This window comes from Saccoglossus kowalevskii, chromosome 2, assembly GCF_978046115.1.
Source record: "Saccoglossus kowalevskii chromosome 2, keSacKowa6.1, whole genome shotgun sequence".
NCBI lineage: Eukaryota > Metazoa > Hemichordata > Enteropneusta > Harrimaniidae > Saccoglossus > Saccoglossus kowalevskii.
In genome coordinates, this window is record NC_140642.1 from 27,499,442 (window position 1) to 27,510,222 (window position 10,781).

Sequence of the window (10,781 nt, forward strand, 5' to 3'; positions counted from 1 at the left end):
GCTCCAATTGTGCACATTGCACACAACAAAGTCACTTGTCGTCATTTGTCATGTTTAATACAAAGTTACCTAGAGATGACTTCTCAAAGAGTTTGCGAGAGAGTTGCGAAACAGCACATTGAGTTTTGAGAAAACTTCCCGACTACATGATTTTTCTTATGAATCACCACTTCAACTAACTTAAACACAATCAACCTCATCAGAAATTCAGGACATTGACTACAAATTTGTCCACATAATAGTTTGGAATATATACATGTAGTCACCTTTTTCAAAAAAAAATTGATGGTTTGTCTAAAATGTTGCAAAGTTTGTAGCAATTGGACCAATGTTTATGCATCTACTAGTAAAGTTAGAAAATAATTGTAGATATGTACATTTGTGATCACATTTTGTGGTCACATTTCTGTTGTAATGATTGTAATGATAATATGATTAGTGAGTTAGTTATGTTAGATTGAAGAAAATCCTGAAATATGAAGCATATGTAGCTAAAGTAAGAAACCATCCAACATAATTTCAGATCTATCTCAACAATCCAAGAATTAATACCAATGGATTTGCAAGATTATACAATGTAAATATAACAATTCAAATAATTTGGATGATATTTAGCTAGCATAGTCTTTATTTTCCATACCTTGAACTTCTTGAAGGAGAACGGTCAGGAATAAAATGTAAAGAACTTGCAGCACGCGACAGAGGTGGCACATCTAACTCCAATTGGATAAAAAAAGTAGGTTCTGGCGGCATTTCCACCTCCTCCATTTCTTTAATTTCTTGCAATACCTAGACGTAATAATTACAATTAGTTCATTACATGAATTTGTACAACCATGTCTTGTAAATGTTTTCATATTCAATAAACTATACATACTCTGGAGGAACCAATCTGAAAAAGCTAATGAAGGCAACTCTGCATGGTGTACTAATCTCTATATACACACTGGATGGTAACAAGAAACACCAAGTCAGCTGTTTGAAATACTGGAAATAAACTGAAATAATTAATTGGCATGCACTATATAAGAACTATGATTCAGAAAGAAAACAAGTGAATCTAACACTACCTGGTCAGCATCCAATATTTTAGGACCTGTGTCTTCATCTGGTTTGTCAAAATCAAACTTTGGAATGTTAATCTTAGTTTGAGATCCTGGTCTTGACTGACCAGTTGGTGGTCTACTACTGCATTCACTTTCCTGTTCAATTAAAACCCCTCTTCGGTATACTACAAAAAAAAAAGACTTAAATGTTACAGTCCATGTGTTTTGAAAAAAAAATACATTGCCTTAGATATCACAAATAATTAAATAAGTAGAAGTGGATATGTTTGATTGTATTTTATCATTGGAAAAACAGGCTTTATTCATATGCAACTTGCCCCAGTATCTGATCACAAGTAATATTCATACCATTATGTCTAGCATTTGTGCAAAATTTAAACAAAATCTGTGATAGTGTATCTGTATGAGAAATAGGTAGGTCATGTCAATTTAAAATAAAATCATGAAAATAAATGACATGCATCAGTAACCCACTATGAGTAAAGAGTCAAATCTGAATAAAACAGAACCAGACACACCTGAGGAATGGTTAAAAACATGTTGAAATATGCTGATTTATCACTAATCAGCAAATAAAAACCCACACAGATAGAACCCAAAACTTAAGTCCCTGTTTCAGAATATAAGTCTGATGAGAATGAATTATCACAAGTTCACAGTTAGCAATTAATGAAAAACATAAAGGTGTTGACATAAAGAGGGCAGTGTTGGAGACCACAATGAATGAGTACAGCTACTGCCTAAACAAGTCTGCACTTGGACACCATTGCTGATAGGATTGGATATTTGGAATATACAAAGTACATGTAGGTTGCATAGAGACCAACAAACATTCTATTATTCGCCTTTATGCATGTATGGGAAATTAAAAAACGTAACATCATTTATTAATTGACTCACCATATGTCTTTTTAGGTCGAAATGTATACTCATCATCACTACCACTTTCATCACTGTCACTTTCATCTTCCAAACGTTTTCCATGTGCACAAGAGCTGTCAAAGAATTCCAATAGATCTCGTACAGCTGTCTTGACTAGTCTATGTAGTAAATCTAAGATAATATAATCAGCCGCTCTCAGAAAGCATGATAACCTTGCAAGTATTGCTCTCCACTGTGTAATCTGAGTATATGTGGGACCTTCCTCTGAAAATAATTATAACAGTTTGTTTACACTTAAACTTATACATAATGGTTAGTACCGGTAACTAGTATTTTATAATCTGGTTGTAATCACACAATGGTCTATATTTTTAAATCTGATATAGGTGTAGATTACACATCATTGTTATTTTTCTTTTTTTGTATTTTATCTGTATCATACCACAGTTGCAAGATGAAAATGACAAATAAGAAAAGACGAAAAATGTTAAATAACACTAAAAAAGCTCAAACTCCGAGGTATGTTCAGCTTGAATGACAGAACCATGCACAGTCAGTCGGTAACCATGGTCATTGCTCCATAAAAGAAGCGAATAATGACACGAAAATGGTGTTCATCTTTACATGAGTGTAATTAGAAGTACGGTATACCTGTATTTATATATACTCCATAATATAAAGACCAGAAAAACAAACAAAAACTCACTTTTCTTTTCTCCTGGTTTCAGCTTTGTACTGCTTTTTATTTTTATGATTGGACTTGATCTAATACCATGAGTAATTCCTTCCATCTCCGCCACTCTCTGAAATGTATAGTAAATACACAGTAAATATATTTTGTGTGTTCAAACTCTGAGTACATGTATTTTTACTTGGCTTTATAAGTAGCGTTTGATGAGAACAAATATATTTTTACATTAGACATTTGTAGATTTGTACAATCATGTGTGTCATTATCAACATATACTAACATAATAATGCTGCATTAGCTGTAATATTTAAGCAGCCATGTCTGGCATGTTCATCTTTTAGATGAGTACCAATGAGTGGTTCAAACAAACTGCAAATTGGTTAATCACAATGCCAATTACAAGGTAATACATTGCTTTGATCTGAGACTGATCTGCAGTTTTATCCCAAAGCACAAATTGTATTGAAAACTAAATAGTTATTCAGATGTCAGAAGTAAGACACACCCACTCACCCACCCAATGGACTCACATGTTTCATGACAGCCCAAAATATACTTACAGCGCAAGACTCCCACGTTAGTTTGATTATTTTATTTCTCAGCTTAGTAAGTTGAGCAAACACTTTGTCACTCTGCTGGGCCTGTATGTTGCAGAAATCATCTAATGTTAAAGTGGTATATTTGTCCAAATTAACTAGACAGATAGCTTTATCGCCAACACCGCCGCCAGTGAGACTACCGGAGCATGATTCACACATACCACGTATATGTAACAGGCAACGTTGTAGGATATCATTTGCAACAAACAGTTGTTTTGTCATTGTAGATCTGTTTTAACAAAAAAAGATTATCTATTAGATCTGCACTTGATGAAGATGATTTTTTAGAATCAAATCAAAAGTGTACTTATATCACTGATATAGGATATACAATAATATACTTACTTGCTTGTAGCTTTTTTCTGTGCTCTTACATACAGCCTCCATAAATTAAATTGTTTCCATACTCTACAAGAAACAAGAAAGGACTTTATTAATTGAAAATTTTAGTTAATTTTCAGTTTTTATTGGCTATTATTTGGCTATTTTTGTTTTTTTGTCCTTTGCTCCTCTGAAAGAAAGTGCAGACTATAAATAGAAATATTTTGTGAATTTGTGATTAAAAGATGGAACTGTTGGTGAAAAGTACTTACAGTTGTATTCCTACTTTGTATTGTATACCGAACACCTCCCGCTGATTATTATGATCACTCTAAAGCTGGCATGCATTGAAGATTGTGATCACAAAATCAGACATACAATTGTTTTAATCACCACTGTTGGGGCTTCTAAATTTGATTTCTGTAATATGTTTCATGAAATGTACAAAATCCAAAGCCCTTAGTGGGAATGCTTACAGGGGTCAGGGTCAGTGAAAAAATTTCTGCAGATCAAACCGTGGGAATATAAATTTAATATGTTGAAGTTTACTTGGATACCTGAATTTTTCCAGTACTGGCTTATCAAATATCATGTAAAACATTCTTCGTTCATGAAACCACTGCATAACTGGAGTAAATAGCGCTTTGTCTTCTGGAAGGTCACCATATACCTGAAACAATCATTTAATAAATACAGTTCACGTTTTTTTGCAAGAGTTCAAATTTACATGACATAATTCTTCCCACCAATGTTTTGTGTATTTTTCAGCAGATACAAATAGTTTATTTTAACTGGAATTAACTGAAAGAACATTTTGGGTGTTTTGTTTATTTTCATTGATTTTTAAAAATTAAATGTAAAGCATAGGAAAAAGGGTATTTTCACTGATTCATTTCTGCAGCAAAAATAGAGAAAACTGAATCCAAGCGAAAAAATATCAAAGTAACATACTGTCTCTTTCAATCCTGCTGATGAAAAATGGACACAGCTGACCCAGAAAACAAGGTGAACACTTTGTGAGAAGAGTATATATTGAATATCATTTCTTGTGAGTCAAATATAGAAAACAATTCAAAATAAAAAAAGTGCCAGATACAAAATTTATGTTACTGAATAGCCTTGCAACCCAAAATAGGAAACCCCTCCAGTTTGTGACAGTCATATAGAAATGTTGCCAGTGCTTGAGTAACAAGCCATGCATGGCACAGGCCCCGTTAGTTATCAAATTTAAGATATATAGTTTTGTTTATAGTAATATAGCTGGAATATAACCATGTCAGAAATATGATTTTTTTAACATTAAAATAATTGACATTTGTATCTGATCGTCAAACAAGTACTTGTCCATATTGAGAGATATTGCTCTGAAACAGCATTCAAAATCAACCATTTTCAATACATGTATATATATAACATGATTTATAACGAATATATAAAATTTGAACATAATCAGTCAAAGCATTGAAGAGACATGGCTCTAGAAGCCCAATCATTAAAACAAAATGGCTGCCAGTCAGCCATTTTGAATCCAATCTGACAAATAAAATGACGTGCATCAGGAACCAGTAATGTCTAATGTATGTACCAAGTTTGACTGAAATCCATCCATAAATGCCATAAATGCTTGATATTTGATGATTTTTTAGCACAAAAATGACCACTATTCGGCCATTTTGAATATGATCGTCGAACCAATATATCTGTTTATCTATGACATGATGTATAATGAATATTTAAAATTTGAACATAATCAGTCAAAACAAGTCAGAGATATGGCACGAGAACCACATTCATTAAAACAAAATGGCCGCCAGCCGGCCATTTTGAATCTTATCTGAAAAACAAAATTATTTGCATGAAGGGCCCATAATGTCTAATGTATATATAAAGTTTGAACAAAGTCCATCTGTAAACAGCCGAGAAATGCTGGATTTTTAGGATTTTTCAGCACAAAAATGGACACCATTCGGCCATCTTAAATCAGATCGTAAAACAACATGTTGTGCATCAAGGTCCTATAATGTCCAACGTATATACAAGGTTTGAACAAAATCCATCTATAAACAGCTGGGAAATGCTTGATTTTGATGATTTTTAACACAAAAATGGCCGCCATTCCGCCATCTTAAATCAGATCGTGAAACAAATTGACGTGCATATGTATAATATCATGTATGATGTATGTGTGAAGTTTGATTGTGATTGATCCAGGCATTTCTAAGATACATGTCCGGACGCACGCACAGACGCACGCACGCACGGAGGTCAAAACATAAGTCCCCGTTTTCGGACTGCGCCCGAACGGGGACTAAAAATAACTCACCATTGTCACACCATGTGCGCTGAGTGTAAAATACCCCTTTGCTGATTTAGCTACATGAGGTGAGACAACCTGAAGATCATAAGGATTGTAACGTCCCCTTGTATCAGCCCTGTTTCTTGGCAACGCATACAGAAACTCGCCATTATCAACATGATCTTCCATCATGTACTGAAAGTTGAAAATAAAAACGATTAATTGAAATTACTAAATTTTGAAATTGAAATCCACACTCACCAAAGTTCTTGTTATTTTTACATGTCTTCACTTTCACACAAATTTGAGTGATGATTCAGTATTTTACAGTCGGGTGTGTACTGTACAGTTACTGTACAAGTGGTAATGGTCAGACAGACAGTTACTAGCAAACAACAATTAACAAATTTAATTTTAACTGTTGATGTATGTCATTATTTGAATAGTAAAATTTGTGTATATTATCCGAAAGCATGTAATGAAGTTATTAAAATTAATGTAAATTTGCTTTCAAATAATGAATCTTAAGATATTGGTCAAGTAGACACCCTCTTTGACATACAAGCTGAACTCATACAATGAGTAAAAATGTAAAGCCACCATATGTGCAATACACACATGAGATAATAATATACACAGAAATATAATCCAAATACTGATACTTTGTGATTTACCTTCAAAGGATCTGCTAATCTATCTTCGATTCCATCCATTTGTTCTTTAATGGATGCACCATAATGGGGCAACTCAGTCACCAGTCCCAGTTTTGTACGCATTCTCTTCAAGTGATAAATGGCGTCATCATTATCTGGTTCTGGCAAAAAATATAAAAATGGAGATTGAACCCACTGAAATCGAATGATAACTCTTTAACCAATACTGTAATTGTCTTTAACAAATATAAATAGTGTACCTACCTGTGTCATCGTAAATATTCGTTTTCAGATGTGTTAACACGATATTAGGATCTGGCCTCAGAGAAAATGCAGATGATGCTGGAGTAGCAGTTCTTGCGGATGGAACTCTGGAGCCAGCAGAGCCAGCTCTGGATGGTGCCTGTGATATATTATCTAGTTTAAATGTCACTGACGTGACTGACCTAACAGCATCAAGTCTTGATCTTCCCTCTTCTGTTAGTGGCCTCTCAAATGATAAAACTTCTGGTTCCTCTGTTTCATGGATTTTTTGTTGTTTGCTTCCAGTGTCAACAGCATGACTGCTGCCCTCTGGAGAAGCATGGCCCTGGGTTGCTACTTGCTCTGTATCACTATTAGTAAAATAATAAGGGTCAAAAATATGTAATCATATATAAATGCAGACTCTATGAACTCTTCTCCAAATCAAATACAAAGTACATATCAGTGAAAATTCAATGATTTTAAGCATGTTGCCCATAGTACCGGTAGTGGCTTCCCATTTACAATTTCATGTACTTATGCTTTTATAACCAGATGTTGTGTACCCTTATTGAGCCACTCCCTTGCCTGTGAACAGGAGTGCATAAAAATAACTATGACGTCAGTGGATGAACATTTGTTTTTCAGCAAATTGAATTCTGCTATTTTTTTAATTTTTAACATTGATGTATTTATAGTCAATTTTAGCTGGCACATGTACTAGGAAGTTGAAAGGAAGCGTAAACTTTTTAATTATGTTCTAATATGCATAAATTCACAAAGAGGTCCAGCAAAATTATGAAATATTTTATACTTGAGTCTAGCACTTAAAGCTGCAGATTGAATTGAAATGCACCTGCAACTGCAAATTTGTTGACTAGCTTACAAACAAATAATCCATCTAAACTTATAATACATTTAATTTGACTTGCACATTAATTGATAGGCCTGCAGAAAAAAATAGTTGATGAGAAAACAATAAGACGTGATAGTGGAGAACTCAGAACATTACTCACCTGTGAGTCTTCCCAACAGCTTTAATAATTTCTTCATCAAGGGATGAATTACTACCACGCCGTTTCAACTGCTGTCTCCTTGCCACTGCCTGCACTTGATCCCGTCTAAACATGGTAGTTCTAAATGCTGGTCCGGGTACATTACTTCTCGCAGACGGTGGTCTGGGTGCCAAAATCTAAAAATACCATACCCATCAAAAGTTGTGTCAAATTGAATGCAAGTTAAATCAACAAGTGGTTAGTCATCGATGACATGGTCCATCAAAGCAGGATTTTTGTGAACATGTTATAAGCAGGGGGGGGGGAGGGGGTATCACAGCTTGTATGTTGTGTTGAAGGCCACATCAATGCTATTGGAAGTTGCATATTATTTGTATGCATATATAGTGGAGTATAGGTGATTCATACAATTTTATTTGAACAGCAATTACACACATTCCAAGAATTGGTAGCAAACACAAATAGCCATCAGTCAGTCAGTCAGTCAAACCTCAAATACATATACATGGTGTATGGCTCATGATGCAATGTTTGTGGCAGCTTTCAAAATACAAGTTAGTCATTACTTGCTGAGAAACTACCGGTAGTAAGGACATGTGAAAACAAGTCATTGTCAATGACACGTCCCCGTTCCGTTCATATTTGAGTGACATATACATTCAAAGCAGATCATGACCGAAATGCACCTGCATATGTACAACACATTGTACTAAATCTGAACAAAATCCATCCATCCATGCATGACTGAGATCTGGTTCCGGAATTGTGAAAATACGTGATTTTAATGCATTTTCGGTCTTAAAATGGCCATCATTCAGCTATTGTTAAGCGGATCATGAAACAAATGCACATATCTATTTGTGACATGATGCACCATGTGTGTGTGATGTTTGAACTTGATCAATCCAGACATGTCTTGGATACGGATCCAGAACTGAATTCTTTAAGAAAATGGCCGCCAGTCGGCCATTTCGAACTTGATCCGGAAAAAAAAATGACGTGCATCAAGGTCCTATTATGTTTAATGTAAGTACCAAATTTGAATGAAATCCGTCCATGCATAACTGAGATCCGGGTTCGGAATGGTGAAAATGTGCGATTTCAATGCATTTTCGGCCTTAAAGCGGCCGCCATTTGGCTATCGTTAATGGGATTATGAAACAAATGCACATACATATTTGTGACATGATGTACCTTGTGTGTGTGAAGTTTGAACTTGATCAATCCAGACATGTCTCAGATACGAATCCAGAACTGAATTCTTTAAAACAAAATGGCCGCCAGTCGGCCATTTCGAACTTGATCTGAAAAAAAAAATGACGTGCATCAAGGTCCTATTATGTTTAATGTATGTACCAAATTTGAATGAAATCCGTCCATGCATAACTGAGATCTGGGTCCGGAATGGTGAAAATGTGCGATTTCAATGCATTTTCGGCCTTAAAGCGGCCGCCATTTGGCTATCGTTAATGGGATCATGAAACAAATGCACATACATATTTGTGACATGATGTACCTTGTGTGTGTGAAGTTTGAACTTGATCAATCCAGACATGTCTCGGATACGGATCCAGAACTGAATTCTTTAAAACAAAATGGCCGCCAGTCGGCCATTTCGAACTTGATCCGAAAAAAAAAATGACATGCATCAAGGTCCTATTATGTTTAATGTATGTACCAAATTTGAACGAAATCCGTCCATGCATAACTGAGATCCGGGTCCGGAATGGTGAAAATGTGCGATTTTGATGCATTTTCGGCCTTAAAATGGACGCTATTCGGCTATCGTTAATCGGATCATGAAAAAAATGCATGTGCATATGTCCCATATAATGTGTGATGTATGAGTGAAGTTTGAACATAATCGGTCCATGCATGTTCGAGATACAGGTGATCACGGACGCACGGACGGACGGACGGACGCACACAGGGCAAAACATAAGTCCTCGTTTTCGGACTCCGTCCGAACGGGGACTAAAAAAAATGGATTAAAAAGCCACCACACCACGTCACAACACAGTACATACCGGTAGATAGAATGTTAGACATTACCTGTCCTCGCATGGGTTTCCTGTTAACATCACTCACAGCAGCTGTATGAATGGTCTGCAACACCTGAGAATCCACTCCTTTATCATATAGCCTAGACATCAAATCTATTGGTTGTCTTTTAATTTGACTTGCATTCTTTGTTGGGGGAACAGGTGGAGTGGAAACCAGGATAGCTGCAAGATGAAATTTAAATAGATGCTACGATTGATCCAGAATCATGATTATTAGAAGCCATATACCATATTTGCTTTATTGGAAGAGCATCTCCAATAAAAGCACAAGTGATGGGTTCTGTCTGAATTGCACAGTTTTCGTGAACTTGATGTAAACATATTCCAACATGAACCTTTGTGTGATTATACAGAGAGGTCAGGAATTTGACCTTGGTAAAATAAATATTTGATTGGAAGAACTTGTTAAGTAAAATAAAATATGTGTAATAAAATATGTGTAATAAAATCAGTGTTGTCCTAGCACATGGCAGTGGACATAAAACTAAATACTGTAATTGCTCTATTAGTAACACATATACTATGTAAATTACTGATCGGTGTTTTATGGCTAAAATAAGTAATATTTATAACAAATGCAATTTTTTATTCATATGTGTTTCTATTGGTGATTGAACTGGTACAGGGCACACTTATATACACATATGCTAAATAGAATCAGCCAAGATATAGTTGTGAGGCATAGGCTGAATAAACAGATTCTTGGCTGGCAAAGATGTGTGATTGGTGTCCTCTCGACCTACTGGTCAATAGCAGAATTGTCAACTTTTTATATGCCCGAAGCACCCTAGGGTTTTATCACACACAAGATTAGAATGAAAATAAATATACACTGTATTCACCTTGTGTGCCATTGCTAGCTGGTCCATTAGATGCACTTCTTGATGAATTATTGCGTAAACTGAGAGAGTTATATTGGAATGTATTACCAGATGAGCTGCTCACAGTAG

General features: G+C 35.2%; 1 protein-coding gene across 1 annotated transcript in view; it reads right to left on the bottom strand.

The window, feature by feature from the left end:
• LOC100370750 (dynein axonemal heavy chain 6-like) overlaps positions 1-10,781 on the bottom strand; it is a 64,334-nt gene extending 53,553 nt beyond the window's left edge. The window contains exons 1-13 of the mRNA XM_085505555.1: positions 10,674-10,781; positions 9,821-9,993; positions 7,769-7,944; positions 6,774-7,123; positions 6,531-6,670; positions 5,884-6,051; positions 4,118-4,230; positions 3,585-3,647; positions 3,201-3,468; positions 2,617-2,752; positions 1,968-2,213; positions 1,071-1,231; positions 641-789 (exon numbers count right to left, since the gene is read on the bottom strand). Of these exons, the coding sequence (XP_085361681.1) occupies positions 641-789; positions 1,071-1,231; positions 1,968-2,213; positions 2,617-2,752; positions 3,201-3,468; positions 3,585-3,647; positions 4,118-4,230; positions 5,884-6,051; positions 6,531-6,670; positions 6,774-7,123; positions 7,769-7,944; positions 9,821-9,919 (2,069 nt within the window). The 5' untranslated portion in view covers positions 9,920-9,993; positions 10,674-10,781. The remainder of the gene's footprint in view (positions 1-640; positions 790-1,070; positions 1,232-1,967; positions 2,214-2,616; positions 2,753-3,200; positions 3,469-3,584; positions 3,648-4,117; positions 4,231-5,883; positions 6,052-6,530; positions 6,671-6,773; positions 7,124-7,768; positions 7,945-9,820; positions 9,994-10,673) is intronic.